At 38.3% G+C, this 19,835-nt stretch overlaps 1 protein-coding gene and 1 pseudogene across 2 annotated transcripts; both read left to right on the top strand.

Moving 5' to 3' along the window:
• The first annotated feature begins 1,360 nt into the window (after window positions 1–1,360).
• On the top strand, window positions 1,361–3,022 carry LOC144706534 (germin-like protein 1-1; annotated as a pseudogene). The gene is made up of 2 exons (XR_013582276.1): window positions 1,361–1,658; window positions 2,317–3,022. The product of XR_013582276.1 is annotated as a germin-like protein 1-1 (transcript).
• A 9,412-nt stretch (window positions 3,023–12,434) lies between these two features.
• On the top strand, window positions 12,435–13,501 carry LOC144706453 (nectarin-1-like). Its single transcript, XM_078579412.1, has 3 exons — window positions 12,435–12,637; window positions 12,708–12,805; window positions 12,953–13,501. The coding sequence occupies exons 1-3, from the start codon at window positions 12,514–12,516 to the stop codon at window positions 13,388–13,390; spliced, it is 660 nt and encodes a 219-aa protein (XP_078435538.1). The 5' UTR covers window positions 12,435–12,513; the 3' UTR covers window positions 13,391–13,501.
• Window positions 13,502–19,835: the final 6,334 nt, after the last annotated feature.

The raw sequence follows: 19,835 nt of genomic DNA, 5'->3' as shown, positions 1-19,835 counted from the left end.
CGTGCGGCGAGCGCGGGCGAGCGCGGGCGAGCGGACGTGCACACGACAGGCATGGGCAGACGGCCGTGCGCACAGCAGGTGCAAGTGCATGGTCGTATGTGCCATCACACCTTAAGTCAGTGGATTTTCTGTCCTATCTTCTCATTAATTTTTAACTCGTCTGCATCATCTATCCACGTTTGCATATCATCTCGTATACCTCTCTTTGTAGTGTAACACGCGCCACTCGGTCCCCTACCTGTCGTGTTACATCACTCTGTCTTCTCTCTATTTCTTTCCATACAATGTTGTAACATGATATGCTCTTTGCGGCAGACTGTCGCTGGATGAACCGAATGGCTGTGGGGAAATCCTTCTTTCTTCCCCCTCTCTCGTACTCTTTGTTTATCTCACATGTAAAAACCTCCTTTAGAGAGTACCAGATTACCTTTTGGTTGTAAAATGGCTACCTATGGTCCCTGTTACTAGATCCTTAACGGATGAACCGAATGGCTGTGGGGAAATCCTTCTTTCTTCCCCCTCTCTCGTGCTCTTTGTTTATCTCACATGTAAAAACCTCCTTTAGAGAGTACCAGATAACCTTTTGGCCTTGTAAAATGGCTACCTATGGTCCCTGTTAATTTGATTGTAAATGTGGATCTCTTGGCTTTAATTATCCTTTACTAGATCCTTAACGGATGATTACTTGGCGGCCAATAGTCTGCTTGATTGCCAAAAATTTTATTTGCTGGAATGTGAAAATGCCCCGGATCCAGTGCAACATAGTGTTGAATCTCCTCGGAGAGATGTTCTTCAGTAGAAGGGAGGAAGACCGTAGACGGAAGAAGAGAGAAAAGATAGAAGGACACCAGGAATAATTACTCCGAACGACAGTTTTCTAATTTGAAAAGCTTAACTTGTTTCCATGAGTTTCGGTCATATTTATATGTTGTTGTGACGTACGAAGTAAAGTTCTAGCCATTATAATGTAGCCGTTGGAGCTGTTTATAACGACCGGATTGAATTAGCACAGAGTCCTTGTCTTGCTTATCGGAAAGGTTATCTTCGTCGAGAAAGGTTCGATGGCAACAATATTCAACCGAGAAGATAGCAGCGTTCACCAATGAATTGAGAACAAGTCTTGCCATCATCATGTGCGCAGCTCCAAGTAATTTCCTTTTCAATTTTAGTTTTTACTCGTCAAACCCAACGATACTTGCACGTTGTACGCGCGGTTGACGGAATCAGTCCATATTCGTTGAGTAATTTTCCATGAAACACAACTATCGTGTTTGACGGGCTTTTTACCAACTAAATAACTATTTATTTGGCAAGAAGTTAGTTTAAGAAAGGCGTGATAATTCGTCAAGTAACCGCAGAAGTCAAAGCGTGGTAACAAAGAAACCCACACGATAACGAACCAGTCAAAAAAACCTTTTCTTGAAACAGTCAAGCATCTTTTCCTCTATTTAAATCCGGCGCCTACAGATAATTCAGCTCACGGCTTGCCAATCCAACCCACTCTTCTTTTCTTTTCTTTTTCCTCTATCTGTACCGAGCAGCCATGAAGGCTACATCGTGCGTAGAAGCTCTGCTTGCACTCCTTGCGTTCGCAGCCGGCGTATGGGCCAGTGACCCCGACATGCTCCAGGACGTCTGCGTGGCGGATCTAAACGCAGGTAAGCTGCTCTGAAAATCTCTCTCTCTGTCATGCTCTCTCTTTGTCTCTGTCTTGCTCTCCCTCTCTATCTCTGTCTTGCTCTCTCTTTGTCTCTGTCTTGCTCTCCCTCTCTATCTCTGTCTTGCTCTCTCTTTGTCTCTGTCTTGCTCTCCCTCTCTATCTCTGTCTTGCTCTCTCTTTGTCTCTGTCTTGCTCTCCCTCTCTATCTCTGTCTTGCTCTCTCTTTGTCTCTGTCTTGCTCTCCCTCTTTATCTCTGTCTTGCTTTCTTTTTGTCTCTGTCTTGCTCTCCCTCTCTATCTCTGTCTTGCTCTCTCTCTCCCTTTCTGTCTTGCTCTCCCTCTCTATCTCTGTCTTGCTCTCTCTCTCTGTCGTCTCTCTCTCTCTCTGTCTTGCTCTCTCTCTCCCTCTCCGTCCTCTCTGTTGTCTCTCTCTCTGTGTTGCTCTCTCTCTCTTTTTCTCTCTCTCTTTCTTGCATTTTCTCTCTCTCTCTCTTGCTCTCTCTCTTTCTTGTCATCTCTCTCTCTTTCTTTCTCTTTCTTGTCATCTCTCTCTCTCTCTCTCTATGATTATATACATCTGTATACATGTATATATTCATTTCTCCGAGGAACAGACTTGTAGTACTGACGACAACCGCGTGCATGAAAATGCGCAGCGGTGAGGGTGAACGGGTTCCCCTGCAGGGCCCAGTTCACGGACGCGGACTTCTTCTCGGCTCGGCTGGTCCTTCCGGGGAACCCCAACAACAACACCGAGGGCGCCGCAGTCACTTCCGCAAACGTGCTCTCCATGCCCGGCCTGACTACGCCCCCGGCGGGCTGAACCCGCCTCACACGCACCCGCGCGCCACGGAGATTATCTTCGTGCTCGCGGGCCAGCTCGAAGTGGGCTTCATCACCACGGCCAACGTGCTCGTCTCAAGAACGATCAAGCAGGGCGAGGTCTTCGTCTTTCCCCGCGGCCTCGTCCACTTTCAGAGGAACACTGGAAATACTCCTGCCTCCGCCATAGCCGCTTTCAATAGCCAGCTCCCGGGCACGCAGTCCATCGCCACCGCCCTCTTTACGGCCTCGCCGCCGTTGCCCGTCCCCGTCCTCGCTAGGGCCTTCCGCGTGACGGTACGCGAAGTCCGGCGCATTCTCGCGGCCTTCGGCGCGCCGCTTCCTCGGCGTGGATGATCTTTACTCTCGATTTTATCCACAGTGAACGTCTCATTTTCGCCTTACCTTCCTTGTAGCGTGATTTTGTCGCTTGTTGCGTCTCTTTGGTCATCACTCGTGCGTGACCTGGTTGTAATAAGTCTTGGTGCGCCATTCGTCGGCGTAGTAAATAAATCCTTGAGATAGTCCATGGTGTTATTTTCTACGGCAAACTATGTCACTTGGGAATTCTCATGCAGTTTGAAGTTTTCTTAAGAGAAATCTTATCGATTTGAGACGTGGAACTCATTTCTTTATCCTTCGCTTAAACCAAGAAGGACTCGTGGTTTCCTTTTATTTTAAGTCTGCTCTGCTAAATCACAATGATCGTGTACTCAGTCAGAGCGACGATTCAGAAGTTTAACAACAGTACAACCAAGTCATGATATGCACGCGGATGTGGCAAAAGCTCAGGGAACGGATCAAAACTATTTTATATCTTAACGTCTCTGCAAAAAAGTTCATCGGAGAGCGACTCTCCAGAATAAAAAGCTTGGTTGGCGTATTGAGTGTCGGTTGAGAAGATGAGGAATTGGAATTATTAATTTATTTTCCCCATTTTTGTGTATGTTCTAAATTTTTGGAGCAAAAAGTCTGCGCAAATAAAATTAATTTTACAAGTCAAAGGCAAACTACGATAGAACAGATTTTGGATGCAAACTAAAATTTCATCTAATGATCTAAGAAGATGGCAAGGAAATGGCTCCATCAGGACGACACCTCTACAAAACCGTGATCGGAGAAACGATATGAGATCAATTTTCCATTTGTTAATTTAAGCTGGTAAGGTATGACCTAAGAGAAGGATGAATTATATCATTTGAATTTTATTCACTCAAATCTAGTTAACAATGTGAACTACACTCTACATATATGGGGAATGAGATAGAGGATAGATTAGACTCAGTTTTTTTATAAAAACTGAGTCTAGCTAGTCCTTAATGTTGTTCAATGGTATGTAGCCTGAGGTAATGATGAGACCTAACCAATTTTGTGTGAATGCCTTCCAATCAAAACACTTGGAAATAAAATGTTAAAATCATACCAAGAAAATAAACTGTTGGTGAAGCCATGTCGACCTCGAGCCCCAAAGTCATCCACGAAGCAACGAGATTCTCTTCTTCTTCAGCCCCCAAAACTTTCACCTAATTGACCCTCCACATCTATGTGGATCCACTTAAAGTCTGCCTATTTAGTTAATCGAAACGCTCACACATATGCAGATAATTTTAACAAAATACATTTTTAAGGATAATCAATAAGAAATAATCACTAAATGTACTTTGAATATTTAATCAAATGTAATATGATGGTCCAAGGCACCTTACTTTTACCTCTCACGTGATTCACTTTTGTCCTTCTTGTTATCTCTACTAGATTATGTATACTGATTTAGATTTAATCTTTCTGAGGATCAAATGCACTACCAATTGAAGACTTGTCGAAATCGAGATTCTACTTCTTAAATCTCGCCAGAGCATTTTTGGATGGCCACAAGATTCACATTTTTATAGATAGTTGCCTCCCTGAGGATCGACCCCTTTAACTTTCTATTCTTTCTATATTTTAATAAAAATTAAATTTAGAAATTTTATTATGAAAGTCTAAACTCTAACAAAATGAGTAATTGGCATTTAATCAAACCATTTTTAGGCCTACCAAGCACCTCAAAAATCAACATCACAACTGCCCAAAATATCCTTTAGCATTTCAAATGATTTTCAGTATTTCCTTGCAAATTTAAGATACCTGAATTCTTTTCTTTCACTCACTTTGGCAGGAAGCTATAAATTTTGTTGCCGAAGCAAAAGATGCTTTAAGCCCTTGCTTTTTAGCTTCTCCTAGAGACTGTTCCTCGTATTAATCAAAACATTTTGCCTGAAGTGAAGTTTCTTCTATCAATTCATCTCCAAATATCAGTCCCAATCCCCAAAATAACCTTTAACACTCCAAATGATGGTCACTATTTCCTTTAAAAGTTTAGAACCATGAATTCTTTTCTTTCACTTACTTTGGCAGAAAGCTATATGTTTTGTTGTCGAAGTAAAAGGTACCATAAGCCGTTGCCTTTAGCTTTTCCCTGGTAAGCATAAAACATGTGTGTTCAATGTCGTTATTTTAGGGTTTCCGAACTTAACCAATAAATTGTTTTTATCCCTTAGTGCTCAAGTAAGGGGTCGAACCCTAGGGAGGCAGTGGTGATATTAAATTTTGATCGAATTTAGAAATCCAAATTTAAATGATATGATTTTTGTCCTTAGGTGATAGAAAATGCTTGTAACTTGGATTTAACATTCTAATCTTTTTAAATTCAAATTACCACAATTAACTCTCTGTTATTCATTAACAGAGACTTAATATTACTTAATTTTTATCTTTTTGGCAATCAATGAGAATCAAATTTATGATCACTTAGCAATTCTTGATAAGATTTGCTAAATAATCCCCTAACTTGGATCGATTATGTGCCAAATTGACATTAGATTTTTGCAAATTTAATACTACTCTTTACTAACTTGTTCTAACAGTGAAGTCTAGATTAGAATTCAACAATTGACATTCATATTTTTATTTGATTTAAAAACTTAATTTGGTTTGAATTATGTTTCTAGTTTATTTAATGAATTTGAAATGTATTTATAAACTTGATTAAATTCTATTTGATTTATGATTATTTTTTATCAATAAATTTTCAATGGTTCTTTACGAATCAGAAACTATTTTTTGGAGATTTTTTATCCAAATTTCATCCAAAAATTGTGAAGACACCTTAAACTAACAAATCTTGATTAAGATTTACTAATTAAGGATATTAGCAACTAAATTGAGTTGATTAAAGATTCAATTCGATTCAACATGATTCAATCTTAACTAATAAATATTAAATGATTGGAAAACAAAGGAAATTTGAGAATTAAAAAATTGAAATCAGAATATATGAAGAAATCTTGAAATTAAACGAAATTATGAAATTCATAAAATTGAAACCAAAATTAAGTGTGAATTGAATTCAAATTGAGCCTAGGAATACCATGAATGAACTCGGAATCGACTTGAAGAAATTCTGCGCAACAAACAACGAGCTTTTACAAGGATTGAGGCTTTTGGGGAAGAACATGGTACCGGATTGTCAGATTTTCTGTCCAAAATGAGTTCCAAATTCACTCCAGGTGTTCTTGAGTCTTCAAAGGAGCCAGGCGATCTCTCCTCAAGCTTCAAAATAAAGAACCCCCTTCTAATTTGATCTCCGGATCCTTTTAAATCAAAAAATTGGAAGAGCATGTTCTTCCGATTCTGGTATGAACTGTCTTTTATTTGCTTTGTCCAAAATGAGTTCCAAATTCCCTCCAGGGTGTTCTTGAGTCTTCAAGGGAGTCAGGCAATCTCTCCTCAAGCTTCAAAATAAAGAACCCCCTTCTAATTTGATCTCCAGATCCTTCTAAAGCAAAAAATTGGAAGAACATGTTCTTCTGATTCTGGTATAATCCGTCTTTTATTTGCTTTGTACGTAGGTGAAACGGAGTGTAGCGATTGGACCACATGGTGTTGGATCCCGTCCAGCTTCATCCACATGGCGCTGCATACGTGTGATTTGCACGGATGACGCTTAAGAGTCAAAGTTAGATCTGAAACCCTATTGGACCATGCAATGATTTACACGGCCTTAACTCGCTGCGTCGAACGCAGCGAGTCAAGTTGCACCGGATTGGTCCACGTTCGCCACGCGTGGGGTGCGGCACACACATTGTTGTGTACGTGCGTGTCACACACCGAAGACGTGCATTTCTTGGTGTATTTCTTGCGCACTTAATACACAATTATAGCTTAAACTGGCCCAAACAATGCCATTTTCATAAAAAAAATGATTTTTACTTTAAAAACTGAAATAAATTGTAAAAACCATTTATTAATGCATAACAAATGCTTCATTAATTTCTAAAATATGTTTTAATGTTCATTTCTATTTATCTATAAAAATAGGTCAATTAAAAACATTTAATTTCTTACAAAACTAAATAAAACATATTTTAAAATGCTTTAAAATGTTTTACAATGTACATTATTTTAAAAAGCATTTTAAATTATGTTAATTGACCTAATTATTTATTAAAAGTATTTTTTTTCTTGAATATTAAGAAAAGTCTTATTTTAACATAAAATTTTGATAACATGCACTAGAAATTAATGCTTTTAAATGTTAAAAGCCCAAAAACACGATGAAATTAGCATTTTTTTAGCTCGTCTTTGCATGTTATCATAACCCCCACTTTACCTATTGCTAGTCCCTTGGAAATAACTGAGATATCAATGGTGAGAAAATTCCAAATTTCCTTCAGTAATTTAAGTTTCCCCTTCTGAGTGGCATGAGATTTGTTCTTTTAGAGAATAGAACTTATAAGGAAAATATTAAGTACCTCATAAAAGGTCCTCCTTTTTGTCAATGATAGTCATTGAATCTCAATGCTACAAAAAATAAAACAAAATAGAAGAATTATTCCTTTTTCACCCTTATCCTTTGATATTTACATTCAGGGTTTACTCTATTTAATGCTCATCTGCTAGAATTTTGTAAAAAAAGAAAAAAATTAGATCAGGCTTTATGGTCGTATGTGGTTTTAGCCACTTATTATGTGCGGAGAACTTAATTCCTCACAACTGTTGGCGAATTTTGTGTGGGACACTTATTTGCGGCTGGCACCACTTATTTGGTATGTCAAATTGCAGCTTAGTTTCACTCTTTTTTTTTCTCTTGCACATGAACACAAATAGGTTTGAGTACGCATTCCCTTTGTATTCACCATCGGTTATAGGTTAATCCCATTTTGGAAGAATGAATGGGTAGGGAAAAGAGTTTCATAGAAAAAGATTCAAGAGATGAAGTATTGGGATCCTTTAACTAACGTTAAGCTTAACCCCGAAGGGACTCACCTTCATAGCTACTCCTATAATGGTCTCAATGGCACAAAAGGCTAGCCGATTTATCATTCAGCAAAACTTTGAGAATTATCTCAGTTTCTCGACCTCAATTATTCCTATGGTATAGCAAGGCGAAGTTTTGTTACCTATTTATTTAAATTTCTTACTGATTTATTATTTATTCTCTAAGGTAACAATTATTCCTACCTGAGCTACAATTGTTTGGTATCTATCCCCCTCTTATGTTTGTTGATTGGAGTTCCTAATGAATGTAACTGTATGCTTATTACCTAATAAAAACGTTCAAAAATGGAAATTTATGAAAACAAACCTTGGGTGCAATGGCATTCTTGCACTTTCTACTTTATGATTTGTCCCCTTCCCTTGGGTGCAGTGCGTTCTTACACTTTTCTTCTCCCTGGCTTTTCCTCTTCCCTATTGATTTCAGTCAAGCGAGCAAAAACAAAAGACAAAGTTACGCATAACTTGGCTTCTTTTTTTTACTCTCCATTAAGCTCTCTCAAAGCATAGGTTTAATTGGTAGACAGTATTGTAGGAGTCTCTAATTCTATATAGGGTTTTAACCATTGCCCGTTAACTTTAAATTGAGCATTAGTTTGAGGATTTTTACAAGTATTGATCCATTACCATAGATGTCTGTTATGATCATAGGACCATCCCATTTTGATTTTAATTTACCCATAAATAGTTTCAGACGTGAAATGTAAAGCCATACCTTTTTCCCACGAAAGAAATGCTTACGACTGATATGTTTTTCATGGAATTTCTTTACCTTGTCCCTTTAGATCTTAGAATTATCGTAAGTTTCATTTCGTAGTTCTTCCAACTCATGAAGTTTTAGAATTATGGCTTTACCTGCACTTTCTTGAGCTAGATCAAGTTTTTTAATTACCCAATAGGCTCTATGTTCTATTTGTTCCGGTAGATGACATGCTTTCCCAAACACCAGCCAAAAAAGAGACATTCCCAATGGTGTTTTGTAAGCCGTTCTATATTCCCACAATGCATCATCTAATTTATTTGACCAATGTTTTCCATCTAATCTCACAATTTTCTTTAAAATTTTCATAATTTCCCTATTGGTATTTTCTATTTGTCCATTTGCTTGTGGGTGACATGGGGTTGTAACGCGATGCTCCACACCATTTTTGTAACATGGCTTGCAAATGATGGTTGTTGAAATGTTTACTGCTGTCACTAACAATCGCTCTAGGGCATCCGTGTCTACAAAAGATAAATTGATGAATAAGTTTCAGTACCACTTTATGATCGTTTGTTCTTGTTGGAATTGCTTCAAAAAATCAGAATATCAATCTAAAAATACATTGGTCCTCTTAAGGTTGATAAGACTAATATTTAAGTAGTTTAATACATAAAAATATGTAAATTTCAAATAATTAAATCAATAATTTGTGTGTTATCAGTGATGTGGTCTTAAAAAAGTTTTTCTAATTTTTTGGCAATCAATGAAATATGAAGACGTAGAAAGTCATAATACAATATTTAATGTTGTATTAATTCTTTTAATTTTTTGTATTCTTTCCAAATTAAATACTTTTTTATCAGTACATGCTTATGTGTCACGAGTTCACACCACCACGTATACACATGATATTTAGTGCTATTCTTTCTTTTAGTGATTGGATCTCATGGCGCACAGTTTAACGTGACATATAAAAATGCCTTGCAACGTCAAATGTAGGGCTTTTGTGCACGTTTTTATTGTCCAAGGACACGTGTGGGCGACAATGAGGATGAGGAGAGAGAAAGGTTTGGATAAATCAATAGCCAGGAAGCATCCAGCTTCAGAGCTTGATATCTGATGTTCGAGAAAGTCATTTGAGTTTATTTTGAGAGTTTCTTTGGCTTTCTCTCCTCTTTCCATTGATACGATTGGATCTACCCCATCTTTTTAAAAAAACATATATGAACTGGTTTTGTACTAGATACGATGATAGAAAGAGAGTGAGATTTCTGAAGATCCATCAATTCTTGTTGGTGTTCTGAGTATTTGAAGAACATCAATATACAAGTGGGGAGGCTAATCTGCATCAAGAACTCATGTTGACCCTGTGTAATGTAAGGAACTAATGTTAGTCTCTTGTCTTACATTGATGATTCTTCAACATATGGACTATTTACATCATTTTCATTTCATCACTTCCATTCCAAAAAATCTTCCATCATCATCAGCACACTCTTTTACATATATTCAGACATGTCTTGCTTCCAACTCAAGATTTTCCAACTCGAGATGAACAAAGAGGAAGATTAACAGACATGTCTCGCTTCCAACTCGAGAGATAGAGAGATTAACAGACATATCTCGCCTCCTACACAGATGCTTGGGGTCACAGAAGGCTGGTGCTTCTAACGGCCTTTCATGAGTGAGGTGTAGCCAGAGTCCTTGTTCATAAATTGTTGCTATAACTTGGCAATGTCACAAAGGGTAGTTGAGATGGGTCGAATTCAGTCTTATGGGTAGAATGTGGGTTGTTGTTGATCGTACATGACACTCAGGGAACCTTGTTCTCTGGCCTCGGGGACATCGCACAATCACTTCATTAGACTTTGAGTACCTGTGTGGATCTGAGTGTTGTGGCTCTGATACCATGTTGAAGAGTGTATGGAGAAGATATAAGAGATAATGGGAAACAACAAGAGTAGAGGAACCGATAAAAAAAAACTGGATGAAAATCCCTTATCCAGAGTTCAGGTTCATCCCTAATGTTCACACTACAGATGTCACAAAATCTTAAGAGAATTAAATGAATGAGTGTACGTCATCTACGAGTATTCTTGAAAATAACTTACATGTGGCAGCAGAATCATAACACACTTCAATGATGAGATTAGATTTGTCTCTTTGCATCCCTTGGAATTGGTTTGAAGATGTCTCTGTATCTTTGACCCTTGAGGATGTAGTACACGTCTTTAATCAGTGAGAGAGTAGGAGAGGGATAGAAAGAGAAGGATAGAGGGGTAGAGAGTGAGAGAGAGAGGGACAGAGGGCAAGAGAGGGAGAGAGAGGGACAGAGGGAAATAGAGGGAGACGAAGAGAAGGAAAGGAAGAGAAGGGGGAGAGGAGAGAGAGGAAGAGAGGGATAGAAGGGGGAGGGGGAGAAAGAGAGAGAAATGAGACAATGGTATCTCTCATTCTCTTGATAGGGATAGAAGTGGGAGAGCAAGAGGGAGAAAAGAGAGAGTAAGATCAAGAGAGAGAGAAAGATAGAGGGAGAGAGAGAGATAGTGATAGAGGGGGGACAGAGAGGGAGAGGGATAGAGATAGACGGGGAGAGAGAGAGGGAGAGGGATAAAGAGAGAGAATGAGAGGTAGGGAGGTAGAGAGAGACTCGCTAGCAACATACTTTGGCAGAACACTGTGCCTTACACTGTGAGCCGGCTGTTTTTTATCAGTCAGTACTTGATATGCAAGGTCGTCCCCCTTTACACGAGATAGTCCAGTTGCTTCATCTATGCAGAGTATAATGCCTAGCATTGTTTTAATTTCATGCTTCTTATCTCCACAATATTGGTATTATATGTTCCACCTCCATGTACGATGTCTCCCATGTGAAAATCTAGATTGCTCTTACAGTTTCAAGCTTAAGCATAAACATGTATATGTTCTACATTTTTTAATTCATGTCTCTCATCTTTAAGAATTGGTAGAGTACTCCTCATGCTCTATCATCTCTCTCTCATCATGTCTTTCATCGCCTCATGTATTTGATAACTCATCTCTATCATGTCTTTCGCTTGGCCAATGAGGGCAAGGAATGGGAATCTAACTTTCTACCATGACTCTTCAGACAACAGATGAAACAGGCATGCATGCACTTGGCACACGCCTTACACGTGTTCAGTACCCTTGTGTTCTTGACGTGTGAATGCTGGGCACACATGATTCTTAATTACTCTGACTTACCAGCAGTAGCCAATAGGAGATCATGATAATGTCCACTAAGAGGTAGAGAGAGATATTTAGAAATATCGAGAAATGGGTATTGTGAAATTTTAATGTGAGAGAAGGAGAAGAGATATGTATGAGAGAGGTGTAGAGAGAGATTACGGGATATGTGGATGAGAGGAAGAGGGAGACGAGCAAATAAAAGGTGGAGATTAGACTGTCTGACAAGCGAAAAATATTGGATGACACCGACTGAGGAGAAAGCGAGAGAGAAATTAAGAGAGGTAAGAGAGATCACCCTCAATAAAAAAGAGGCTAAAGATAAGATGAGCCAGGCAGAAGCTTCAGATTTGGGCCCCAATTTCCAATTTACTCGTCTCACCAATCTTTGAGATTTACCACAGTTTTATGTGACCAAAGTCGGGGCTTATGAAAATCCAAGTACGACCGACCCATGAATGTTACCCCTGAAGAAAGAAAGAAGAAATTTCAGGAGGCAAGGAGAGAACAGATAAAAAGGGGAGACCGGCAAATCATAGACCATTCGAAGAGAGAAATCTTGCAGAGATAAATTTATTATATTTCTAGAACGCGTCATTTTTCTATTGCTTTCCAGCTAAGTTTCTAGCATACGTCATGGCCACGGCATTCATTGTCGGCCTCAATAGACGGCACCACCACCAACCATCTTCCAGAATTCTAGTCCTCCGCTTGCTGGCAATAAATATCACAGCCATCTTCTCTTTCCCAACACCAAACCCAACAAATCTTTGCTTCTCTCTCGATCGATCGATCGAACGACGGCATGGAGAGGCCAACAGCTCTGATCGCAGCGACCGCTATTATCGTTACATTGGCTGTTCTCGCCGGCGTCTCCGCCAACGACCCGGACATGCTTCAAGACGTCTGCGTGGCGGATCTCAACTCCAGTAAGCAGCCCCAAACCTGCAAACCCTTCTTCAGAATCTAAAATACAACTCCTATCTCTTCCCTCCTCAGCCATCAAGGTGAACGGGTTCCCCTGCAAGACCCAGTTCAACTCCAGCGACTTCTTCTCGGATATCCTCGCCAAGCCCGGGAACACCAACAACACCCAGGTAAACCGCAAGATCTCCCAAACCCGGAAGCTTCTTCCTTGGTAGAATCACCGTCCATACCTCTCTGGACTGCATGTTAAGCTGAAACTGCTGAATTCAGCGTGTAACTTCGATAGAGATAACCGGAAACGCGATCTTTACTCGCAGGGCTCGCTCGTTACTGGCGCTAACGTGCTGCGGATCCCGGGTTTGAACACGCTCGGCGTGTCGCTTAGCAGGATAGACTACGCGCCCGGGGGGTTAAACCCGCCTCACACGCACCCACGCGCGACGGAGATCGCCTTCGTTCTCTACGGCGAGCTCGAAGTCGGATTCATCACCACTGCCAACGTTCTCGTTTCCAAGACCATTCGCCCTGGCGAAATCTTCGTCTTTCCTCGCGGCCTGGTTCACTTCCAGAAGAACAACGGCCGCGTCCCGGCGTCCGTCATCGTCGCGTTCAACAGTCAGCTCCCGGGCACGCAGTCCATCGCCGCTACGTTGTTCGGAGCCGCGCCGGCGTTGCCGGACGACGTTCTCTCCATTGCTTTCCAGGTCGGGACGGAGGACGTGAAGAAGATCAAGGCCAAGTTTGCTCCAAAGTAGTGACGCCGTTCTTCGTGTTCGCTCGGAGAAGAATAACGAGAGCGCGTTTGATCTTGTTGGATTTTCGCCTTCTTTTTTCGGTGAATAAATCAAATTGCGTCTTGGGATTTAGTTGCTATTTTTTTCTTTCCAGAACTTTGGGAATGTCAAGGACGAGTTTTGACCTTTGGGTTTTCTTTTTTCCTCCTGGGGGGGATCTCTTTCAAGATGATTCGGAGATCTTAAGATATTCATTCTTCTGCTTTCTTAGATTTTGATTGAAATCAATAAAACGGTAATATCCTTGCATCATCTTCATCATCATCCTCTTCTGTTGATTTTGTCGGTCTGGTATCTTGAACATTCTTTTTCCGGTGAATAAATCACATTGCGTCTTGGGATTTGCTGTTTTCTTCTTTCCAGAACTTTTGGAAAGTCTAGCACGCATTTACATTTGGGTTTTCTGTTTTCCTCCTTCGGGGGATCTCTTTCAAGATGATTCGGACATCTTAAGATTTTCATTCTTTTGTTATCCTAGTTTTGATTGAAATCAATAAAAAAGTTATCTCCTTGCATCGTCGTCGTCATCATCCTCTTCTGTTGAGCTTGTCGGTGGTATCTCGAACATTACTAAATGCGGTGAGACAGATCAGAAGATATGGGAGAGGAAGATGATGATGATGAAATTAAGGGAGGAGAACACAGACTGGGTTGATTATGTATATCATTCAAGAGGCAACAGTCAAATGGAATTCAAATTTGAAATGATGTTGACGTCCGTTACCTCTGGTGGGTTATCATCATTGTCCTTGACAATCATCTCGTAGGCAACATAGGTCATCATTTACTGTATTGGAAAGGAGTCACCCGTACGAAGGCAAGATAATTTGGAAAGTAAGGAGTCACCCGTACGAAGGCAAGACAATTTGAAAAGTAGCCACAACACCCAGTTACAAAGGGAGCAAATATGATGAAAAAAATCAGAAAAATCATTTTGTCACGTTTATATGTGGCATTATTGAATCTATGAAGTTTCCCTTTTCCATGTGACTATCAGCATGTGGGGCTGAGTAAAAAAAACCCCAACAGGTATATCTGCATGAGATGTATCACTTTTCACTTAGCTTCATTTAACATTAAGTGATAGGAATAACAAGTCTGATTAGTTTGAAGGTTGCCATGACGAAATCATTTAACAAAGTCCAGGACCCAACCCTCTCACCAGTATTGTAAATCATATCTGTCTCTGTATAATTCCCACGTCACTAGAATGTACAGCTCATACCTCCAACCCCATCACTCACTTTCTCTCTTTCACTATTTATTTATGTATGCCGAGCAGCCATGAGAATTTCATCCTTCGATGCATCTCCAGTTGAACTTCTGGTGACTCAGACATGTTATAGGACGCCCATGTGGCATTACTCAACACTCATATCTCTCTCTTTCTCTCAATTTTTCTTCCCACTCTCCTTCTCTCTTTTCTTCTTCCACTCTCTCCCCCTCCCACCCTCCCTCTCTATCGCAGTTACTTTCCTAGTTACATACCCATAAATTGCAGTGGGGAGTGTGGCCAGGTTCCCTTCAAGCATTCAATTAGAGCTCGTCGGTCAGATATCTGATATCAAACAACCCCATATCCAATATCTAGATGAAATTGAGACAATTTTCAGATGCTGGTATTTGATATTGGACGGATATTGAATATCCACCCGATATCCAATATCAAGTCAGATACCAAATGGGTAAGGATTGTGGCCGATGACGGTTCCGGACATCATATTCCAAAATCCGGATATCAAAAACCGATATTTGTTTCAAAAACTGATAACCAGATATCCCATATGGAAAAAAATGAAAAGACAAAGTGGTATGCAAAGTTCATTGTGAATTCTACATTTAGAAATGTCTCTGCTTGGAAAAGGCACAATAATCGGGTGTTGACCAGTTTACCCTAAGATAAAATCATAGTTAATACATTATACTCGGGTCCTAGCTAAGACAATCAAGACATTCTTAAATTTTGTTTCATAAATTCAATGTGTATGTTTCATATATTTCACTTTATTTTCTGGATATCAAAAATTGATATTGGATACCCATATCTGATACTGTTATCCAATCCCAAAGATGATGATGGATGCTGATAACGGGACCAATCTCAAAGATGAAGACGGATGCCGATATCAAGACCAATTCCAAAGATGAAGAGGGATGCAGATATCAAGATGGATAATGATATCGGACAATGGTACTATAGCAACCAATATCCAATATCCAGGTATTGGTAGATACGGATGTCGGTTTCCATATCTAATATATGATTGAGCCATGATATCGTCATCCGATTATCAAGATTAGGACAATGAACACTACATCTAGATCACGTCAGCAGACTAACTTCTCTAGTTAGTTGGGCAATCTTGGGAACACAAAAAATAATACGGGCTCCATTTTAATCGCCTCATGTTTTCTCATAATGCCCTATCTGTACACAGCAGGTATATGTCTCATGATGAGCATTTCACAGGTTCCCCCACTACGGTTATACTAGGGTGGGGGAGAGTGTGAAGGCCTAAAGCTGATAAGTCTATATTTAGGGGTTTTATGTTGGTATGTTTATTTTGACATATGTATAATGCTTTTTAATTGATAATCAATAAATAATATGGGGTAAGTAAGAGGTCACTCCACATGGAGATATAAGTTCATTTTTTCAAGCTTTTAAATGAAGGAAACTGGTTTAGAAGTGGAAATTGTACTTATAAGAACTCTTCAGAATTTTATAGAATTTATATAATTTCATAGTGTTTATTTTAGAGCTTAAAAGTATCAAAACTAAAAAAATATTTTATATAATTTGATATTGGATATTGGATAATAAATATATTTTTGGATTTAAAATTATTTTGGAATTAAATTCAAAGAAACATTGACTAAAAATAATCCATTAAAAATTTTAGAATATTTTAAGGCTAAAATTACTAGAAATAAAAAATAAAAATTTTAGATAGTATATGAATTTGATTTAATTTATACTTAAATTAATTTCCACTGATATGTGATGATGGTTGGCTGTGGTGGGAACTGATAACACACATTTTAGTAGGTGCGTATTTACTTACTTATTTGCATTTAATTGATTATGTGTGTGTGTTATCAAGCATAAAATGATTAAATTTATTTTTAGAATAGTATTTTGAATTTTATTGGTTTTTAACTATTTTTTATGTCACATTTGGAATGACCATAATTTTTTGAGTCAGAATACAATTTTCCTGAATTTTTTGACTTTGTTTTTGAAGAGATATCTTTTGTCAATTAAAAATATATATTTCTAACATTTTTATAAAGAGATATTGATTTTTATAAATCAATATCATTTTTGGAATTACTTAATGGCTCCTTGACTTTTCCGAAAGCAGAGGAGCGAGAAAATCAATGGGTTGATAATGATCCAAATTGAATTTGCAATATCTGAAAATCCAGAAGGATTTTCAGGTTGAAACTTTGAGCGAAGCTTCCTTTTCCTACCTTTTTCCATCTATACAATCGGATCTATAAATAGATCCTTGGATTTTTATAATAACTATCTTTGAACTCATTGCCTCCTACATAGGCTGATTGAAAGAGAGTGAGGATTTTTAAGGTCCATCAAGGTAGTCTTGGTGTTTTGAGTGATTGGGGAAGATCGAAAGAGAAGTGGAGAGGCTGATATGCATCAGAAAAGTGCCTTGATCCCGATGGAACATAGGGATCTAAGGTTAGTCTCTTGCCATACATTTGTTTCTCTCCTTCACATCTGTTTGCTTAGATCTACATCCGTATTTTCATCATCATGTCAATCTCACCACCATCTTCCATTATCTCACCCAACCACAGCCATATCCAATCTCTATCTTGACCTCATCACCATCGTTTCACATAAAAACCCAAAATCATCTAGTCCATCATCCTCTTCTCCATCTCACAGCCACCCATCCATTCTTCTATCACATCCAATGGTAAGATCATTATCATTTATTCTTGCACCATTCTATTTCAGCATCATCCATCCACATCCATTCACTCATTTTATCATCATATCTTCTTATTCATCTTTCACATCCATCATCACTTCACATCTATTTCTATCTCACACTCTAATTTCCATTTGATCTATCCACTACCTCTTACCTATTATTCCCATTAGTATTCATATCATCCTTGATAAATAGTTATTACCACCCTCTCACCACCTCATATTCATCACAACATAATCTCCTATTTTATACATTTCTTCTCTCATCCATCTGGAATCATCATTTAAAGAGTATTTAAACCCTAATATGCATTCCATGTGGATTGGACCCGTGCTCCTCACTAACTAGAAAAATTATTTTATGAGTAAAGGTTTATAAATATTATTTATTAACTCAATTTCACAATGACGTAATTTTACCCCTAATTTTGAGTTTATCAAGAAGCTGGCTACGGGCCTCAAACTCAAGGGTGAGCACACAACCGATGGTATCTGGATCAAAGGGATATCCAGAAATCGCAGATCACCCTAAAAGAACCCAAACTTTGCCAATTTTTTTGCTAAGCGGGGAGGGGGTCATTGAAATGAGATGCAAGACAAGTCAACCAATGGAAGAATAAAAATGGGATGAGAAATTAAAAGGATAAATGGATTTTTTTATGAAATTTGAGTTATACAAAGTAGATATATATTTAAGTTTAGAGAGAAATAAATTGGATTGTGGAGTGATAAAGTCCTCGAAATAAGAGGATAAACTAAGAAAATGATGTAAAATGAAGGAAAGGTGGGGGAATGGATGGGATGAAGGTGCAAATTAGATCTAGGTTTCTAACATGGTGATTCACATGTCATGTGAGGAGAAATTGATAATGATCTTTTCATCGAAGGGATACACATCATATCAATGGTTAAATGTGGATATTCGCCACAGAAATTTTGACAAATCTGAGGATTCCATGTGGATCTATAAGATTAAAAGAAAGCTTAAAATGGTCCAACTTCAAAAAGTGATGCCTTAGGTTCTAGAAAGGGTTTTGGGCCAAAATTTTAGGGTTGATTTGTTTTTATCTCTTCTAACTATCCATACCCTTGAGTCTATAAATAGACCTGTATACATGTAAATATAATCTTGAAATCGACCCTACATTGGTCGATTCAATGAAATAAAGTGAGTTTGAGATTCATCAAAGTTTCTTGGTGCAAATTGTCAATTAAATTTGGAAAGCAAAAGAAAAGTGAAGGGACTCTCCTGCAGGAAAAAAATGCCTTGACCTGAGAGTAATATAAGGATCTAGGATGAGTTCATTACGCTTAAATTGTTGTCATCTTCTCAATTCCCATTGATCCTTATCCATCCCTCTACATCCCTCCATATCCATTTTACCCATCATCATTCTCATTTTTCATCATCCATCGTGCCCCTTATTCTATATAAAAATTTATATATGTTAATTATTACATATATCTGTCCCTAAAAAACATATATCTGTCTCTAATTATCATCCATGATATCCCTTCACATTTATGCAATTTATACCTCATTTATCTTCTATATTTATTTTCTTGATATTTTCATATATACCCTATAATTGTTTATCACTTTCTCATCTCACCATATTTTTTATATTGTTATTTTATATGGTATGCATTTTCATCATCTAATCAGCGTTTTAAATTTCATTAACTCACTAATCATCCTTCCCTATAGAGACAACACTTGGTCATCAGTGTCTGATCTATTGTTAAGAGTCAAGATTTTAAATAAATTTAGTTGGCTCACTCAATCAACAAATTAAAACCCTTAAATTTGAGACGACACTTGGTCATCAGTATCTGATCTATTATTAAGAGTCAAGATTTTAAATAAATTTACTTGGTTCACTCAATCAACGAAGTAAAACCCTTCAATTTGAGTTCATCACCCTACCATAATGACATCGGTATGGTAATTTTCCAAACACTAATTGGTCATCCTAATTAGGAATGATGCATCGAGTAATTATTGACGAACTCTTTCTCAGATATTTCCTTTCCACTGCCTTGGCTAAGGAGTTGATCCCATTGTCTTGAGTTGTCTCCTCTTATACCATGGGAAAAAATCCCATATTGACCACACAACCTCCTTCATGGAATTTCTGCCGCATACTAGCTAATACAATTTTATATTTCATGATAGGAAATCACAGGTCATTATCAAAATTAATTTCTCCATCAATAAGATTTTTTTGGTGTGTTAGGTCTATGGACTACTTACATAACTTTGTTGAATCAGGATTGTTCATAATTAGGTACAAAACAATCTAATACTCATATAGATCAATTCAATGAATTCCTTCCTTAATCAGCACCCCTTTTATCCTTAATAGAGTGTCCACACTAATGGGCTGGGGATCAACCATACTAGTTGTATGAGCATCATCATATAGTGTTGTTCTAACTAGAAGT

Source organism: Wolffia australiana, chromosome 8 (genome assembly GCF_029677425.1).
Source record: "Wolffia australiana isolate 7733 chromosome 8, ASM2967742v1".
NCBI classification, from domain to species: Eukaryota; Viridiplantae; Streptophyta; class Magnoliopsida; order Alismatales; family Araceae; genus Wolffia; species Wolffia australiana.
This window is presented reverse-complemented; position numbering and strand designations above follow the sequence as displayed.